General features: G+C 41.2%; 2 protein-coding genes across 2 annotated transcripts in view; one reads left to right on the top strand and one right to left on the bottom strand.

Moving 5' to 3' along the window:
• Positions 1-20,386, top strand: part of APIP (APAF1 interacting protein) — a 529,312-nt gene that overhangs the window by 316,231 nt on the left and 192,695 nt on the right. The gene's annotated exons all lie outside the window — the stretch shown is intronic.
• Positions 14,749-20,386, bottom strand: part of LRP5 (LDL receptor related protein 5) — a 100,522-nt gene continuing 94,884 nt past the window's right edge. Inside the window, exons 19-22 of the mRNA XM_066321034.1 lie at positions 20,056-20,292; positions 18,636-18,775; positions 15,712-15,809; positions 14,749-15,203 (exon numbers count right to left, since the gene is read on the bottom strand). Of these exons, the coding sequence (XP_066177131.1) occupies positions 14,942-15,203; positions 15,712-15,809; positions 18,636-18,775; positions 20,056-20,292 (737 nt within the window). The 3' untranslated portion in view covers positions 14,749-14,941. The remainder of the gene's footprint in view (positions 15,204-15,711; positions 15,810-18,635; positions 18,776-20,055; positions 20,293-20,386) is intronic.

The following is a 20,386-nucleotide window of genomic DNA, read 5'->3' as shown; positions in this document are numbered from 1 at the left end:
GGATGGGTTTCTGAAAGGCAGCTTGACCAGCCTGATCTCCTTCTATGACAAGGTGATCTGTTTAATGGATGATGGAAAGGCTGTGGATGTGTCTGCCTGGACTTCAATAAAGCCTTTGACAGCTTTTTCCACAGGATTGTTCTGGGGAAACTGGCTTCTCATGGCTTGGATGTGTGCACTCTTTGCTCAGTAGAAAATTTCCTGGATGGCTGGGCCCAGAGATGGTGGTGACTTGAATTAAATCGAGATAGTGGCCATTCAGAAGTGGTGTTCCCCAAGGCTCAGTGTAGGGGCCAGTCCTGTTTAATATCTTTATCAATGATCTGGATGGGGGGATCCAGCACCCTCAGTCACTCCACAGATGCCATCAAGTTGGGTGGGAACATTGATCTCCTGGAGGGTAGGAAGGCTCTGCAGAGGAGTCTAGACAGGTTGGATTGAAGGGACAATGCCAATTGCATGAGTTTCAAGGTGAAATACCAGGTCCTGCCCTTGGGTGACAATAAACCCATGTAATGCTACAGGCTGGCGGAAAATTGTTTGAAAAGCTGTCAGGTAGAAAAGCACCTGAGGGTGCTGGTTGACAGGAGCTGAACATGAGCCAGCAGTGGCCAGGTGGCCAAGAAGGCCAATGGCAGGCTGGCCATCAGAAATAGTGTGGCTAGCAGGACTAGGGAAAGGATCTGTACTCGGCACTGGTGAGGTCACATCTTGAATCCTGAGTTCAGTTTTGGGACTCTCACTTCAAAAAGACATTGAGGTGCGGGAGTGAGTCCAGAGAAGGGCAACAAAGCTGGAGAAGGGTCTGGAACACAAATCTTATGAGGAGCAGCTGAGGCAGATGGGGATGTTCAGCCTGGACAAAAGGAGGCTCAGGGGGATCTTACAAGAATAGAGAGCTTGTCACAAGGTGATAGTTGATGTCTTCTCCCAGGTAGCAAATTGCTCCAAGTTTCAACAGGGAAGGTTTAAACTGAATATCAGGAAAAATTTCTCACTGAAAGTGTTGTCAGGCATTGGAACAAGCTGCCCAGGCAAGTGATGGAGTCAACCATCCCTGGAAGGGGTCAGAAGGCATGTAGATGCAGCAGTTTGGGATAAGGGTTTCGTGGTGAACACAGTGGTTCTATGCTAATGGTTAGAGCCGATTACTTGCAGGTCATTTCCAACCTTAATGATTCTATAATTCTGAGAGTGCAGTGTTGCCAGGTGATTTTTGTACGAGGGCCAAGTTCAGGCTCTAACCTGTGGCACCCAGGATTTTGACTGGTTTTGCAAAGCAAATACAATTCCAGTTTGGTTAGTTTATGCACCGGCTTTATTGACTATACATGTCTCCCTTCTGACAAACAGCAGGTGGCATGTTTTGATCAAGAATATAATTGCTCTATCAGACTCTGGGAGACAGGGGAAGATGCAATGTGATAGGGAAAAAAATAATGCAGTAGAGATGCCCTTTCACTAATTTGTCATCTTAACTTCAAGCTGCCACAAAAAAGATCTATTCTTCTGGGGCAGTCCTACCTCTTCTTGCTAGTGATGGTCCAACAGGAGGGGAAGTGTAGTGTTCCCCTTGCAGCAGCCCGGATGAAGGTGCTCAGTCACCTCAGCCTGTGGGAAGGATTGAGAATATAATAGGTCCATGCTGACACACTGCTGCTGCATTTTAAACATTTGTGAAGTTCAGTGGTGAAAGCCCACGCAATGTACAGAAGGAATTAACAAGGGGGCCAGGAGTAGACACTGAGTTCTAACTACTTACATGTTCTCATTTAGGTAATCAGTTGCTGCACTCCCATATGCCTTATGTACAGAGTGTGAGTTCACAGACATTTCAAACGTCTGATTTCCCATGCAAGGAGGAGGAGGAGGTCTTCAGGTATTTCCTCAGCTGCAAAGAGTAAGGTCACTCAAAGTAAGTCTCTATCCTCTTGACAGGAAAAGCAAAGCAGCTCTAGAAGTTGATCTTGTTTTTGTTGAATTAAACTCTGAACTTCTGCAACTGATAAACAGCACAGTTTGGAGCAGGCTTGGCTTGGACACATTATTTGCAAGCACCCAACCCTGAGTCTGGCTCTTTCCAGCTCTGCCAGCTCCTGCAGCAGCTTTGGGACCCTAGAGAATCATACTTGTGTCGCTGAGGTTTGATCTGCCACTTGAATGAAGCCTTCACAAAGGACAGGAGGCTCAGCACAGCCATTTAAGCCTGTGGCATGGAGCAAAGCTCAAAGATGGGACAGTACACAACTGATGAACAGGGGAATAAATGTACGTTTTCTACACGGGAATCTGGCTTGACTTGGGATATACACAGATGTTGATTTCAATTCAGCAGAGTCAAGGATAGTTAGTTAATTCCTACGATTCCCAAGCATTGACATCTAAGCATATGTAAAAATTATAAATATATATCTAGAGAGATATAATACACATAGCGATTTCATATACATAACCTCCAAAAAGGGAGAGTACAGAAGTGAGGGGCAGGGAAGAAAATGTGTATAGATAGGTAATTATTTTCAGCAACACCAAAAGGATCAGTTGTCAGAACTTTTTAACACCACACAGATGTGTGTTATTGCTGGGTGTCTTTCTTTTCAGAATAACAAACTCAGAAGTAACAAAAGCGAAACACCGGCTCTTCCAGCCCAAAGGACCAGGATGTCTGTGGGCAGGTTGGGCACTGGCATATTTCTTGTTAGACAGAAACAAACCAGTCTACATGAGAGAAATTTTTCCACCTGCTGTCGAACAGCACTCAGCCTGCAAACAGAAGTAGCTCCAAGTGTCTGCACTTACTCCGTGGTAAGCAAGAAGAAAAGAGAAAATGGTAGATATGCTGATGATTCCCTTTACTATGCTGCTTTTTTCTGGTGATGCTAAATCCTCCCTATGCCCTTGACAAATGCAGGTGTCTATGCAAACAAGTGCTATAAGGACATTCCCTTTTTTTTTTTTTTTTTTTTTCCCTTCTTTTTTTTCCCCAAAGGTCATTTGTCCCCTCTGGGCATTCTCATCCTGAGATGAGAATCTGGATTTTTCCAGATTCTCATCTCAGGATTTTCATACCTTCCACATTTCCCTCCAAAGAAGAAAATAAAGGGATAGAGAAATAGATGGATTAACTTGTTCTGAAAACCTGCGTAAGTCTCATGATATTAATGCTGAAATCAGGCACCAAACAAACTGTTGCCTAGCAGAGATGCTGCTTCCATCAGCAAAAAAGGGAGTTTACTCTTACAGATTTTCTAGGGCTGAGAAAAATTAGCAGAAGCAGCAAAATATTGCCATGTAAGTATTTCCATAGTAGGGTTTTATTATATAACAAAAATCTCACTCTCAGGAAAGCTACACCCACCATCAGAGTTTACTCTGGGAAATCGAATGCAGGGGTGGAGAGGCTGGGTGGTTCCCCCTTGAAAAGGGAAGCTCTGGAGCTGTGTTTACTTCGGGAAATGAACTTGGGTGAGCAACTCTTCAGAGCAGATGACTGTGCCACCTTGTGGCTTTGCTTAGTACTAAGCTCTGAAGTATTTCTGCATATTTTAACATGGATGTCGCCACATAAATGTCGGATGTGCCCAGGAGACACAAACAAAAACCCACAACCCCAACAAACAAACCCAAAAAAACCCCATCACTAACCGACCTTCAAAAGATACTGTAATTTAAAGTGTTTAAAACAACTTCAAATGACATAGAATATATGAAGGAAGTGAAAATTCCTTTGAAAATTACCATCACATTTTTCTCTAGGCAGAGAAAAAGGAAACTTTTAGCAAAATAGGAAGAAATTATACTGTTCCTTTGACATCTGCCCTCTCTCTTTTTTATTTTGTGAGCAAACTGAAAAGCCATCCTGTGCCTCTTCAGGTCTTTCTTCCCCAGCCTTAAATGCAGTCATGGCAATGAAATCCAATCTTCTGTTGTAAGACTGAGAAGAGGTTGTGCCTACACCTGCTACTGTCTTTATAAGACCTAACCTCTGAGAAGTACTTTTGGAACAAGACTGAAGACAGGGTTCTAAATGTTTCCTTGTTGGCTGCACCTCTAAAAATCAGCACGTTCTGGAAATAAACTAGACTCTTCAAGTGCTCAATTCACGAAAACCTCCCTCAGCTCTAGATGGAAGCAAGGTACGAACTTCTAAAATGAGACAAAGTACAGTATCTCTCACAAGGCCCGTTTAGGACAGGATACATATATTCCTCGATCTCATTCATCACCAATTCCTGATATTTCAGGTCTGGTCCCCAAGCAAGTTTACAAGTAAAGACAAGTGGATTCCCATTCAGCTTTCAATTGAAGTGTGCTGCTCCATCCTGCACAGATAAAGCAGTCAGCTTTCTACATTTTAGATTCTCAAACTTGGAACTTCCCTAAGCCCTGTTTAATTCTTTCAGAGTGTGTTCCCACCCAGCATTCATCCCCCAGGTAACACTGCTCCCCAGGAACTGGCTGTAACAGGTCCTCTGACCACTTGCTTACCTTACCTCTAGATTTTAGACTTCAGTATTTCACGGATACAGCAACCAAAACTGCAGAGGAAGGGGCTAAGAATGAGGACTGAAATCCATGAAATATTCACGTATCTGCCAGGATTCCTCATTAACCTTCCTGTAAGGGCTAAGCTTAATATTCAGGTTGAGAAATGTTAACCACCTGGGCTTCAGTTAATTGCTGGCTCCTGTTGTATACCAGGCATTAACAAGAAGGAATGGGAACTGAATGGGAAGGGAACCTTTTAACCTTTCCCCCTCACGTTTGAGAAGAAAGGGTTTCTTTTCCAGCTGGGGAAAATTGTGGCAAGAAGAGGGAAGCCTTCCACCATTGGTTTTCATTATCTCGGGCTTGGCGAGCATTGTGCATGTAAATCACCCTCTCTTTGTCACATTTTTACACTTCTGTTACAGTGTTGTTGCTGTCCGGGTGGGGGCACTGAAATGGAGAGAACCATTCCTAAACCATGACGGCACCTCAGCTCATGAGCTCCCATCTACCTGAACATTTCTGTCTAGTCTGGATCCAGGGAATCCAACTACTGAACCCTTGCCAGTTGTTGGCAAAGTATTGTTCCCAGCATCTGGGCTTTTGGTACAGCCACATAAAACAGGAAAGAGAAGCTAAGGATATTGACCCTTCCAAAAGCTGCAGGCTATGTATAGCTTGGGAAGTGACAAACTTTTGAAGCCTGTTGTCCAAATTCTATTCTCATTTTTGTGACTGCTTATGTACAATGTCTACAGTAAAATGAGCATAAGCATTAAATCTGTTTCCTTACAACCTAGAAGGAATTCAGATTGCTATGAGAGAAATTGTCTAAGAACTAAGTCCTAATTAAATCTGTAACAATAGCCTGTTAAGCCAAATTCAAATACAAGGGAAAGCATTGTCCCTGTTCTCATGAGTGTTTCTTATACCCTTGTAGGCCATGCAAAGTTCAGTAACAAACATCGCTCCCCAAGTAATAGATTGTCAAAGCTGTTTCTGTCCCTTAAGTCAGATTTATTGCCAAAGTAGCTCTGCCTTTGGGAAACTGTAACAGAAGGCATTAACCTCAATTAGGGCAAACCCAGATCCTGTCTTTGCAGGTTGTCCAGAATATATGTAAACTGTTGATATTTTTCTATTCCAAAAGCCACTCTAGCTTCAAGCTTATTTACTATTCATGTTAATTACAAGAGACCAGTCTCTTAACTGCCAGAGGAAATTCAAGACCTTATCCTGCCCTTGCCATGTCTCTTCCAGCTGTTGTGTTCTGTGAGGAATCCATTAAAACCCAAACTGGACAAGCCCAAGTAAACTGCTAGTCCTAATCTTCACGGTAGCTATGATCTTAGCCAGTTGATCCAGCAATAACCCTTGCAGTTATGATCCTTGCCTCATTTCTTCAATATACTCAGAGTCCAGCAACTAGCCTGGCTCATCAAGCCTCCATTTCTCAGATGCTACCCTTGTCTCCAGTCTTAATTATCCAGAAAGCCTTTTTGTGATGCCTACAACCACAACAGCACTGGCTCCTGTGCCCACCAACCCTCCTTCTATCTGTCCTTTCTGAGCAGATCCCAGCATCCACCTGCCCTCCTCAGTGGCAGGTTGTGTGCAGCCCCGTGCTGTCAGCAGGGGTGTGGGCAGCTTGCTGCAGTGCTGCTCCTGCAGAAACCACAGAGCATGCACTGCCTGCCCTCCGCCCTGCTCTCCACAGCACCACGCACAGCCTCAAAGGCTGCCCCACCATTCCCCAGCTGGTCACTCAAAGGACAACCTGCAGTAAACCCCTCAGAGCACAGGAGGATGGAAAGCAGCCATTATCTGGGCAATACCTGTCCTAAAAAAGGATTAGTTTCACATGAACTCCTCCCCATAACTCTGTGTGACCTTTTTGGCAGCGTGTGGGCACAGTTAGCTCACTGTATTGGCTCTGCCTGACATGGAACTCATTTTCCCCAGACCAGCTCTCATGGTGCTGTGATTTGCATTGTTGGTAACACCCCGGTGTTTTGGCTACTCCTGAGCATTAGTGCTGCCTCTCCAGCATTAACCCCTCACCAGTACATTGTGGAGTGGGCAGGATCTTGGGAGGGGGCATCCCCCACACTAAAGGGCTATAGTCCATATGATATGATGTCTGCTCAGCAATAAAAGCTAGGAGAAAGGAGGAGAAAGGAAGGGCAGTAGTTATTTATTATGTTTGTGTACAGAAGCTTTGAGGCTGGCATAAAGCATGGAAGGAGATCCATGGAGCTGAGCAGGTTAGGACCAGGCTGTTCTTGAGTGCTGCTGTGGCAGAATGCATTTCAAGCGCTTTAGCCACCTCCTAGCACATCCAGACACAGTTGTTCGGTTCAATCCTCAGTGATGCTGCACAAAATCAGCCAAACACCTTGCTCTGCTCTGCCACAGACAGTAACAGCTGGGGCAATTTCATAAAAGATCAAGACCAGTGGATATGGATTTAGGCATCCTTCCCTGTGACCACAGGTTCAGCCCTGGGAATGTATTCAGATCACATTCAGACAAATGATGTATCAGAGCTTTATTTCTCAATTACAACATTAAGAAATCTGTAAACTGTGGGAGTGTAAGGCAACAAAGATCCATCCAGACAGCTGAGCAAGCCTTTCTGGAGCAAAAAGAAAATACTGTGTCCTCTGGTTTCAAGAAAAATCTGGGATTAAGGCACTCGAGGAGTCGGAACGATAGATATGCTGTGCAGAGATCTGTATTATTGTGTGGGATACATGTATCAGACACCTCCCTGCAACCCGGCAGTGTCAGACAGAGTCCACTCCAAGAGGACCTTGTGCATCTTTTTAGGAGAGAAGCCTAGCTACAGCCAGGAGAAAAAAAGAGTGGGACTGTTCTGCTTCAGGCCATATGAAATCCTGAAACTCTTTCTGTACTTCTGGATAATTTGGTCCAACTTTTTTAACACAACAGGATGATGGAAGGCTTGTTCCAGGCTGAGAAGAACACCAGTAGTTCACATTTGTCATTTTCCTTCAAGCTAGAAATCCATCCTATCAGCAATGGTATAAATCACTAGGTCTAGGCAGTCATCATGTGGCTGCTCCAGGTTCTATTTATAGTAGAACCAGGTTCTACTTGTATTATTAGCAAGAATAATGTGGCTAAGAGGAAAACTCTTTTGACATTTTCTGGTTCAGTTTACTGCAAAACCTGGAAGAACTGTAGGAAAGAAGCAGGTCTCTGAATGTATGCTTTTTTTTTTTTCCCTCTAGCCCAGAAAAATCAGAAGAAACAGAACTGGACTTCACAACTGCTGATGACTGCTCAGGAACACTTCAGTCCGAGTCCCATCTAACCAGCATGCAGGAGAAAGGGTATCTCCACTAAAAATCATTTTGACTTCTAGGTTATATCTCACAAATCTGAGACCACCAACACTGACTGTACAAATAAAGACGAAATTAGACTCAATGGAACTACTTCTCAATTATGTTCACCATTAAAAAGGAAGTCATTACTGAAAGTTTACTAAGACATCCTATAGCATGTTTAAAAGATATCATACAATTAAAAAAGAAATACAGATCAGATTAGTCAGAACAATTGAGATTTTTCCTACGGAGTGTACCAATTTTTGTAAGGTCATGATGCTTGTGGTAAGTTCTGTAGCTAACAACTCTAATTCTAAAGGTGATTTGCTTTCCAGCTCTCACTGCTATTGTACATTTTAAAATTTAAACCAAGGAGACCATGCACAATCCTTATCTTAAATAGTATCTAAAACAGTTGTGATACTGGCTGGTTGTCTCTACTGTAGGTGATAAAACAGCTTTGCTCATAAAATGGCTGCTAAGCATTTCTTTTTAAAGCATTTATTATAAAACAAAATCCACATAATCTATAGTACAAAAGCAGAGTCTGTTATCTGTACAAATATTTATACAAAATACCAGTTACTTCAAACAAGCCTTTGGTTTTGTTAACATAAAGAAACACTGCAGTTTCATGACCAGAAACTTGTTAACATACAATGGTCTGAAGTGATGACAGCCTGAAAGATTTTTTTACAACAGTATTACCAAGTCATTTGTGTACTAGAAGGCCATGTTTAGAAAAATAATTGATAAAGACATTCTGTAACACAGTAAAGATTTTATGGCTCTAATGAAAATTGTGACATGCTGAAAACAGCATTAATTCAATCCCCAAATATGTGAATATTAGTTACTGGCAGGCATTTTTTTTAAATGCTACGTATTTTTGATGGGTATTGGGATGTCTGTTGAAATAGCTATGAACAAAGTTAACTTGAAAGAATGCATTTGAGAGAAACGCCAATGTATTACAAATTCAAAACATGCATGCTCTAAAAAAACCTCCAAAATTGTAAGCTTTCAGTTAGTTCCACAACTCATGGCTGTATGTATTTTAACTGAAGAGAACCCTAACAATAATACAAAGCTTTGTTAAAACCAGCGGAGTACAATCTACACTGTTTTCCCCCTCAGTTTATATGTTAATCTGTTTAAAATACACAAGGCACTGAAGTATTGGTTTGGTTGTCTTTTGAGGTAACAAATGCTACAAAATGATACACATATAAAGCTGTAATTATTAGGCTGTTTGCAGAATACATGATTTAATATAAATATAAAAAGATTACATGTGGGTTATATAAAAATTCTTGGTACTCTTTGTATATTCCTGTACATTTACAATAGCAGCAATTGCGACACAAGTAGGTGAGTAGGAAAGCGGTCTGGGTTAGAGTTGACTTTATGACACCCCCCAAATTTCACACAGCCGTCCTCCTGCTTTCAACATTTTTGTTTTACCTCCACAGGCTGATGAGTTCCACGTACAACTATTTACAGGCTGCAGGATCTCTGTACAAACCAAACAGGAATATGGCTCCCTTTGTCAAAGGCAGTCATCCCTGGAATGCTGTCACCAGAGCAGCCTCGTTCTTATTTACAGAAAGGTGCATCAGGGGCAGCACTCGCTTTTCAGAGGTGTCAGTGGTGCTGAAATAGTCTGTCACTGGAGCTGTCAAATTTGCTTTTCTCTCCTGACAAGCCCTTCTAAGCACATTTTCTGCATGCATTTTTTCAACAAAAACCAACCTGTTAAGGAATTGTCATTGTGGTCTTCTATCCACCAGGATTCTGTGTTGGCTAGTGAGGACCTAGCCTTGACTCCAGAAGTGGGCTGCAACAAGGGCTGTGGTTCATGCTGGGAGCAGCCAGGATGTGGCAGCTTGTCACAGGTGGTTGGGAGCACTGTCAGCATGTCAGGACATGGCATTTTGAAGGATTTTGTTGTGGAATGCAGAAGACATATCAGACTGGTTTCCATCATTCCTATCAGCAGGCTTAACATTGATTTTAATTTTTTTTTCTTCCTTGCAGAGAGTATAATTCTATGTGAAAAAGCCCATAGCATAGCTGGCCAATCTCAAATAAACAAATGAAAGAAAATCACCTTTTAGAAAATCTAGAATAAGTGTTCTCAGGAAGGAGAGGTAGAAGACCTAACAGGATTGAAAATACTTCTGCCTATTAAATATTTCTTTTAATGTGCAGCAAATACCTTAAGCTATTTAGCTAAACTTACAACTGCTGTAGAAAGGGAGTTTCACATATAATGATGAACGGAAACTGTTGCAGTACCTAAGGGAACAGCAGCAGACACAGCAATCACCTCTCAGAGTTTAGGATTCAGCCTTCCATGAATCTCTTAGACATGACAAATTTACAAGGAGTACTCTATTTATAATCCAAAATTGATTCACAACACAAAACAGCCACCAAATGACTGAGCTGTAAACAGTTATCTTTGACTGTTGTCTAGCTTGTCTAAGGCTCTGTCCACACATGGACCTTTATAAAATGTCCTTCAGCACTGTAACAGCAAATATATTCTAATTCAGGGCTCTGTGCCAGGCAGTCGTGCATGTTACTAATTACTGGGAACATGTTTGCCTTCTGTTTTCATTTCCCAACATGAATGGATATCATTTGTTGTACAGTTGTAAGCACAGCTACTCATTTGGACTGACTCAACATAAACCCCAACAAAATGACAGAAGAGATCTGCTTCCAAAAATGCTTGAGGCCAACAGGACACACAACTTTTGTGAGGTTTAACTGAGCACACTTGTGAAGTAGCACAACATGCTGGAGAGAATCTAAGGAAGGGCAGCACAAGAGCCCTCCCCCAACAAAGGGATCTGCCCTGCAGGCCATGGAAGAGTGACATCAGCCCAGTGTGACCAGCTCTTACTTGAGTGCTCCTGCTTCCAAATCCTTTTTCACTGCTGTGCACAGAGTGTCAGAATGTCAAAACCCCCAGAATCCAAGAGGCACCAGTTGGTGTAAAAATGGTGAGAACATCATGAGTCCTGGACCTTGCATGTGACATTCTAGATACCAGATGGAAAACAGATCTAGGGTTAACAAGCCTGGAGATTTCCAGAAAGCCCATCCTAGGTCTGTAAAACAGGTACTGAGGGAACAGACCATTTTATTGCTACTTTGAAAAGAAGCAGAACTTTTTAGGGAAGTGCCTGTACCTTTGCAAACGACAGAAATGAAGGCTTATTACCGAAAATCAATTCCATTATTCCAAAAGAATTTTGTTTCCCCCTCATTTCTGCTGTTCTCTTTAGAATATGCTGATAATGGCATAATCTCATTTTTAGACACAGAGCATTTTGTACTATAACACTATCCTGAAGAAATTATTATTTGTCATACATACAGATTTAGCCTAAGTGCTCTCTAGTGATCCGTCCAGACAAAAGAAATCTGAGTAAGAAATCTAAGTAAGGCAGCTGGGATAGTGCTCATGAAGTTTCCTCAGACTCATCCAGAACAAATTCACTACCTCTACTGCCATTTTAAAGGTGCAGTGGCTATAGACCAGTCTAGCTGAAGTCAAGCTGTAATTTGCACAAACTGTTCCTTGAAATGAAAGAATCTTTGACTGTCAAAGATGATCACTTGTCCATTTACCTTACAGCCTCACATTGCTGCTACACCTCCCCTGCAGATGGGACAAATTCTACAGGAGGGAAGACCCAAGTGGCTGCTTTCATGACAGCACTGCAGGACAGGTAAGCTGCTCTCTGCTGGGCCCTCTGTCCTTTAAATCTAACACAGAATCAACCATATCATTTGCCCATTACTGGCTGCTCTCCAGACACCATTCCTTGTAACACCCTGAGCTGTTTTAAGTGCTAATATGCAGTCACAATGGGCTTGGAAAATAGTGGTTGAAAACACTGATTCAAGTACTCACAAGCTCACACAGGTAGCTGAATCACATGTATCCCTCTGCAGGTTATTAGGGTAGAACTTTTTAAATGTTTCAGTCAGCTTTCTCACAGAAAACTTCTGCGTTATTAAAACCATGCTTAAGTCTCACCAAAATTCAACTTCCCATCCCCCCATTTGCTATTCATCCCTGAACTGCCAGAATGTCTCATATGCACTCACTAATTTCCTGCGAGTCCTTCTTTCATCCTTATATACAAGAAAATAGCACCTATTTTCAATGTTTTAGCCTGAAAGTTCACAGGATGGAAACCACTAAGAACACAGTGAGGATATTCTGGAAAGAAATCTGTTGCTCAGATTTTCTTCCTGGTCTTTTCTAACATTAGGAGTGCAGTAATCCTTTTAAAGTATATAGTCTACAGCAATCAAAAGTAATATTTAGTATTAATGTCACTAATGTGGAGCAGTGTGGGGCTTTGATTTTCATCACCAAACTTCAAGTGTCTCAAGAGAAGGCAATTCCTCAGCAAACATCAACAAGAGACTATGAATGTTCAACTGAAATAAAAATGTACACTTAATCCACCCAATTCAGCAAGTGCTTCCTTCCTTCTTAAAACGTAAGGTCCAAAACAATGTGACTCTTAAGATAGTTCAGCTCTCAGTAAAAATGCTAATTTTCTTGGACTCAATTCCAATGTTTGTAATAGGATATAAATCTTCAGATAATGTTGTTAGGATTCTTATGATTATGGCTCTTTAAAAAGATCAGTGGTTTAATAGAAAAAAAGTAATTCTGCCTCCAGTGTCATCACAGGAATACAGGAAAATTAGTGTGGTACATCTCTAAGGTAGAAGTGTGACATGAAACAACTAATGAATTCATTATAAACAGTGAATAGTTACGAAGCAGAAAATTACATATGATATGAAATTGGACTACCAACTGCTGTAATACAGAACAAATACTCTTTTATACAATTCACGTGGCACATAAAATATCCTGTGGATGGACATTCCTAATTCAGTTAATAGAAACATGATCACATGAGAATTGCTTTCTTTCACCAAACTATCAGTTCAGGGACTGGCTAAGTCACTCCAAGAGTAACAAACTATGACCTTGCCCATCACAGTATAGTAAAAAACTGCTAATGTTGATAGGAAATGAGGAAAGAACCCATTCTTAAACTCCACTTCTGTACTTTTCTCTATGAAAAATCATCTCCTTTGTGCTTAATCTCTCAAGTAAAAATTTAGACATGAAGGTAGTAAAAGCTACTTTAGGAGTTTAGTAACACACCAGTGACAGCACAAATCCTATCCTTGAACTATGCAGACAGGAAGAACAGATCTGGACTAATAAATCTCAAAACACAAAGTGGATCAGAACACTGTGGTCCCAGTCCTTCCACCACCACAACAAAGACCTCTCCTGGAGTTGCAGGGTTCCTCTTATGTGCTCTCAAATAACTTGCTAAAAAGACCCAAAGCCAAGTACAATTTTAGTTCAAACGAGAAAAAAATTTCATTGTTGCCATCAATATTAAAGCTGTTGAAGGCCCAACACATCTGTTACTGAGCAGCTGCAGAAACAGGTGCAAGTTTGCATATTCAGAACTTCCCTCAGATGCCCCAAGCAGGCACTCACATTATTATCACCGGCGCTGAATTTATAAAGAGCCATACAATACTCAACCCTTTTTGCTACAGAGAAAGAGCAATTAAAACAAAAAATTGTCTTCTGAATTTGAAAGGGACTGACTCTAGTCCCCCATTCTCTAATGGGGTTTTTTTTGTAGGAATGGGAGCAAGGACTTTGCTGATCTTGATGTCCTGATGTTACAGCAGTTTCTATGAGTTATTCATTTTTATACCAACATGAATAGAAAAAATGTATTTGTCTTTTCTCCCTCCTCTATTCTTTGTTCTACTTATTTTTAAATCTGAATCAAGTGGCAAATTTTTATGAGGTATGACTAAACTGATTTTTCATTTGAGCTATGCAGATACCATTTTTTACAAGCACCATTTAAAACCAAAATGATTTTCCTCATTTGAATACAAGTCACCATTTCGTTCCACTTTGGAAAATGAGTATTAAGAGAAGCAGCAATTCTCTGATCAAGTCAACACGGGTGAACACCTCAGAAATCTGGCACAGAGATTACAGGACTTTTGAGAAAAAGAAAACTAGCACTGTGTTTTAAGAAGCAGCTGACTGTTACAGCTTCTTCCCAGTCACCAAAGCTTCACAAGGAAGGATGAAGGAGCTTGGTTCCATTACTATTAAAATGGTGAGCATGACCAAATCTGCAGTTTGTTGGGCATTTCTCTTAGATTAAATATCACTTTAAACTTGACCCTTGCTCTCACCCACAGGTCAGTACAACTGCTTCTGCTACCACTCAGCCAGTCAGGTGGGGAAGTGGTTGGTAATAAACCAAGTTTTTTAGGACTGATCTTATTTAGCCTGAATCAGTTACAGAACTGGCCATGTGCAGAGTGCCACTGGCATGAGGTAGGACATGATGCCTGCGGGTTTAGTTAAGCTGGAAGGTTTGGCCAAGAGAAGTTCTTTCAGTTCAGTGCTAAGCAGATGGAGAGGGAGGTTTGAAATTCAGGTCTTGGCACTCAAGTTCTGCTGGGAAGCACTCAGCTCACTTGCAAACAGGAGCATCTAAGGGTTGTGATCCTGCCCTTTTTTTTTTTTGTTTTTTTTTTTTTTCCAGTGGTGATGAAGGGATGATACTGACAGTTGTATTTAGAAGGGTTTTTCTTTTCTAGGAATAAGCCTGCATCTTTCTTTAGACGACCTCCCCTTCCCACGAGCCACTTAGTTTTCTTGTCTCACATTAACAAGAAGAACTACATACACTTTTTGCATGTAAAAAGGAGACCTATAAATGCAGAAAGTTTCAACATTCCCTCCCCAAATCCTTTGGAGACTGAGTCAGTTACATGACTTCAAAAAGGCAAATATGGCACAAAAGAATGGAAATTAAGTTAAAAAAATCAATTTTATAAATATTCTTCCTCTGTACAATTTTTCACAGCCCCACCCCTCCCACCCATTTTTATTCACATTTAGTTTTGTTTAATTCCCACCCAGATTTATTTTTAAATCATAAAATATATATTTTAAATCTGTTCATATTTTAAAATATTTACAGGAAAAGTTCCTTCTGTTGAGGTCATGAAGAGTCTGTACAAGGAGAGGGTGGAGGGGGGTAGAGGTGAAAATAGCTTCGTTCCGTGGCAGGAGATGGAGGGCAACTTTCTTCTGCCGACATGTACTGACTGCGAGGTGTGGGTGGAGGGGGGTAAGGGTCTGAGTCTGAATTTAAATCTATATAGTATTTGTTGGCCTTCCATCGACTCGTAGTATAGTCACTGTCACAGACATCTGTGCTGCATGGGGTTGTGGGTGGAGCTATCCCTCGTATAAGGTACGGCCTGCACGAAAACAGAACAAAGAAAAAAAGCACATGCATTAGTTGCAATCTGGGGGGGAAAAGAAGGAAGAAAAGAAAGAGATTGAACAGCTCTGTGCGTTCAGTCAAAATCTCTGCTCATTAATACTACATGAGCCTTCATTCAGACTCTCAGAGAAATCCGACAAAAACTACCTGAACTGTGTTAATTTTGAATGGCACAATGACCTCAGCCAGTGGCACATTCTTCCAGCCCCGAACTACCAGAGCAGACCACTATGACCATTTAGCCCAGTCACTAATAAATAGGTTGACTCATGAAATTGTTTTAATATAAGCTTAAGGGAATGAGCAGAAAACACCAACCTCTATACAGGATGCTCAGGGACTGCTACATAGCAATATAATGTACATAATTGGAATGGTCATTTATTAAGAGAGGAAAATATTTTTAAATGAAGTCTGAAAAAGAGCCAAAACTATAGGCAGAAAAATAGAAGATTTAGCAAACCTTTTTTTCTGAACTGTACCTGTAAGATCTTGTGTTTGAAGGAATGTTTGAGGAATAGAACATCTCTGCATTGTATAAGGAGCGATCGGTAGCTGGGGAGGGTGGTGGGTTTAAAATCTAGAAACAACAGGAAAAAGAAGTATGAAATTTTAATTGTATTAATTATACAATTTTACTTAGTTTGAAAATAGTATTTATGCCTTCACTCTGTCATTCATCCTTATTCTAGTTTCCTCTCCTAGCTGCTTGGATGTGTTAATGCATTTCTTAAGATCACAGATGTTCATTACAAGTCTTTACTTTGGACTTAGGTATTGTGCAGGCCTTCAAAGTTTTCAGTACAGGGAATTTTCTTCCTTGCCACATCTGTTATTATGCTGGAAGGCTGGAATAAAGCTGGAAATGAACCCAGCTGGGCTGAATCTGAGTGCACTTCCCTGGACATAAGGACTGACAGCATCCTCAGCAGATGCTAATGCGAAATAAAGTATGTGCCACTCCCAGACCCTAAACATGTCCCTAGTCAATAGCAGGGTCAGGAAGCCAAGTTCCTTTACTGTAACTATACTAACTTTACTATAACTCATTCTTCCCTGAATGCTTCATTTTTACTCTTGTTCTGTAAACACGCTATTTTGGCAGAATTCACAATGCAAAAAGCCTGTGAGCTAAAATACATTTATAGCCTGTCTGTGTGTACGTACATACAGACAGCATACACACATATGGCTCAGCCACGAGTGCTTACACATGGCTACTGGTAGCCTTCACACAAGGAAGAAATTTAGCAGGCTTCAAAATTATTTAGGATTCTTCCACCAGCAAGAAGCTGAACCTCTGACACAGCCATTAGGACATTGGCCTAACCCAAGAAGAGTATTTTATCTCTTCCAGTGTGGAAAATTACACCATTGCTACTGATGTGCACATCTTGTACACTGCCTGTCCTGGGCATTTGGCCAACTCATGGCTTGCCCCATTGACAATCCTTCCTCTGCCTCTGCTCTTCTCCCCCAAAAAAACTCTGAAGTCACTGGAGTGGGGAATCACTGTTTGGGTCTTTACTGTGCAGCATCCAGCAAAGTGATTCCTGGCCTTTGAGTTGAGCTCACTGTTACTAATACCAACAAGCCCTGCACCCACATTCATCTGAAGGGAGACAAGCTTGAATTTCCCCCTTTGCCAGCTGTGTGGAGTGATGAGTAACTGCCCCAAGAGCATCTTTCAGACATTCTCTTCCTTAGAGGAGCGCTGCATGCTACTTGTGGATTCACTCCTACTGACACCCTGAGCTGCATCAATACCTCTTCGCACTGAGACTAAATACAGCCAACAGTGTCAGCCAGGATGCCTGTATCCAGGTTCTCAGGTATATAAACTGGCATAACTTCATTGACACTGATTCCTTCCCAGTCTCTATTCACTGGAGCACCTCTCAGTATCACTAAGATGTGTTAAACAAACCAAAAAAGCCAAGAAAACTAAGATGCTCAGATCTGTCCTTTCAATTATTAACATAAAGCTTGGCAATTAGCTACCAGGCAGAACTCACCAAAACACTTGGATTAAGCAGTACCTTAATGTAACAAAGCCCTTGCAATTTCCCTCCTTCTAAGAATCCAGCATGCCTTTCATGAAGGAAATGCTCTATCATCCCTGCAGGCCCTGGCTGACATAAGGAAAAAGAATTCCAAGCAACAGTCAGATTAGTTTAGGCCAGAAGTCAAATGGAAGAGTTGATCTTTTGGCCAACACAGATCCCATAGAATCACACAGGCAGATGAGCTCTTGGGCTTCTTTTCTCTTCCAAGCTTTATTTAAGTAAGTGTTTTTTCTGTTCATCCTTTTTAGTGTGGTGCTGACACATCAATCAGGTCTAGCATGAAATTGTTCAGCACATTACAGAGACACTGGTGATGCATGAGACAAGCTAAATTAGGAGGGCTGCTGAGTTCCAAGCAATACAAGAAATAAGTACCCAATTGTTCCTTGCCAACAGATAAGCTCACAAGCCTCTCTTTTCTATTTTTTGCCCTTCTTAAAGGGAGAGAAAGTACCTTGGTAACTGGGCAAAATGCTATCAATCAAAATGCCAACACAGAGCATAACAGCTTATGTGTAAACACAAATGTACGTATACCCACACAGCATGTGGCCTCCTCCTTCAGTACTACACAGAAATCCCCTCCATAGCTGGCAGATCAACTCTGGTAGCTTGTTGTGCGTACCCAGAAGCCAATGGAGGTATTGCTTAGAAGCACAATGGAAAAAAATGTCATGACAAAATATGCTGGCAAACAGGAACCTTTGTATGTCTCTCCTACAAATGCAGAGAGGACTCTTTCCATTCAGAACATACATCTTGGAGTCTATGAAACTGTCACTTCCAACACTCAAAAATCAGAAATGGAGCTAAATTATAGCTGAAAAACTGCAAGAAAGTAACCTCTGCCTCAGCCTGCTGTACCAGTGTTTCCTTCCAGTGCATGCACTTGGTTTTCTAAATCAACGATCGACACTTTATCTAAACAGCAAGTCAAGCTTATTTCCTACACGTTTGCATTCCAGTTCTGTTTTGGTTGCCTTATTACTTATTCCATGTGTGCCTGCAACATCAGGCAGTGCAAAATGTCATTGGGCCACAGCCTTCAGAGTTAACAAAGAACAAAGGAGATGGCATCTCCAAGGGAAGAACAGAAGTATCCAGGAACAAACCAGCTGAGTATCACCCTGATAACCAAACATGTTGGACATCACAGAGCACTGTATAATCCTGATGGACTACAACAAAGCCCTTTTATGAAGTTCAGCAAGTGTGAAAATGGGCTTGCATGTAATAAACAGTAACACTTGTTAACATCTACTTAGCAAGCACGAAGTTACACCTTTCCTTTGCTCAGAAGCAGGAGATTCCTAACTCACCAATGTACTTCCAAGACATACCTGTGGGTAGAAAGTGGCTTTAGTGCTGGATGAGCTACTTGAAGATGCTCCAGTAACATGGTTTCTGTCATACAAAGGGGCACCACTGCTTCCTCCCATGAGACTCATGGAGCTGATCATGGACTTTCCACAAGAGATGCCTGCATTTAAACAGAGAGGAAAACAAGGTTAGATAAACCACAGCATTATCTATCAATGCCAAACAAACCAAATCCCTAGCTTTGCAAACCCACACAACGATAATGGTGATACTTTGGTAGTGATAAAGAGTGCTTCATGTAAAAACTTCAGGATTACAAGGTAGGACACTTAGTAAGGAAGGTATTTCACCCTCAGACCACCTCTTGTCTCACTGCAGCACTGAACTCTTCACAACCTATTATCACACTGCTGAGAAAGGAATTTTCAGAACAGCTGATCCAAACTGTTCACCCAAATTCACTAAGAAATTTTCTAATCAAACAAACCTAGGAATCTGCAAAAAAAACCCCATTATATAATGCCCCAAAAAACTAAGCTCGAGGCCCCCAAAGTTTCAATTTCCATCACAAGAAATTCCATCTAAAGTACATGAATAACTGCAAAACCCAATTATTTTTATTGAAAATAAGCACAGCTAAAATTAAAAATCAGCAGAGACAAAAGGAAGGAAACCTGAGTTAGAGGAAAATGGAAGACATCGTTCTCCAATCTGTTTTACGACAATATACTCTTAACTCAGATAATTAACTTTCAGCTTTGTGTCAGGCCATTCAGTGCTAATGTAAGAGTTAAGTCTGGGAAGTTTTCAGAATCTTTTTTTTTTTCTTCAAATGCAGGAAATATTTATTACAAGTAGAGTAAGTATTTATAATCATCATTCATGACTCTCTGTCCTTGTCAGAAATGCCATGGTATTAGAAACATTTCTTTCCTTTAGAACTAACACAAATAGTAAGATTTTCAGCCATTGTAGCTTGTCACAACAATATGGATTAGAAAAAGCTAACAAATATGCATGAGAATCAGAATGACAGCTTGGTTTAGCACCTACAGAAGTACAGATGAAAACCACTGATACTTGCTTTAATTAAAAAAGCTTTAGTGTGAAGTCCAATTTAAAATACCCCTGTGAAGATCTCACCTGCAATTATTTCATCCTCTAATTTTATTTCCTACCACAAAAACCTCTTGATAACCATGGTAATATAATTTAAGCAGGAATAGCTGACCATAGCCATTAAAGTGCAAGAAAAGCTAATAGATTTTACATATTTGATTCAAATGACAGGTTCATCCCAAAACCATTGAGCAGACCAACACCTAATTTCTGCTCTTTGAAAACTCTACAATCCAGCAGCCTTAATAACGTGTGAAACTTGAAATCCAGACAATGCAATGGTACTGATCAGATGCAAGGTCCTTAGCACAGCACCCTTACCAGTGAAAGTGCCATGTTGAGAACTTCCTGGAGCGATGAAGTTGAGAGGGACATGGGGGGTACCACTGACATACTCGTGTGGAAAAGGACTGTTGGGCCCGGCGTAGCGCTGGCACACCACCCGCTGGCAAACAAAGTACATTCCTCCCATGACAAAAAGGGACAGGATTATCCCAATGACAGGACCGATGGCACTGCTGTGGGGCTGGGACTCATCTGAGGCTGGCTTTGATTTTTCTGGAAAGAGAGGAGAAGATTAAATGTGGTCATTCATTGCTATAGGACACAAAAGACTGACTCCAAATATTTCAGAAGGCAAAGAGCATAGAAA

This window comes from Sylvia atricapilla, chromosome 6 (genome assembly GCF_009819655.1).
Source record: "Sylvia atricapilla isolate bSylAtr1 chromosome 6, bSylAtr1.pri, whole genome shotgun sequence".
In the NCBI taxonomy this organism is placed as follows: Eukaryota; Metazoa; Chordata; class Aves; order Passeriformes; family Sylviidae; genus Sylvia; species Sylvia atricapilla.
Note: the sequence above shows the minus strand (reverse complement) of the source record. Positions and strands in the feature narration are given on the sequence as shown.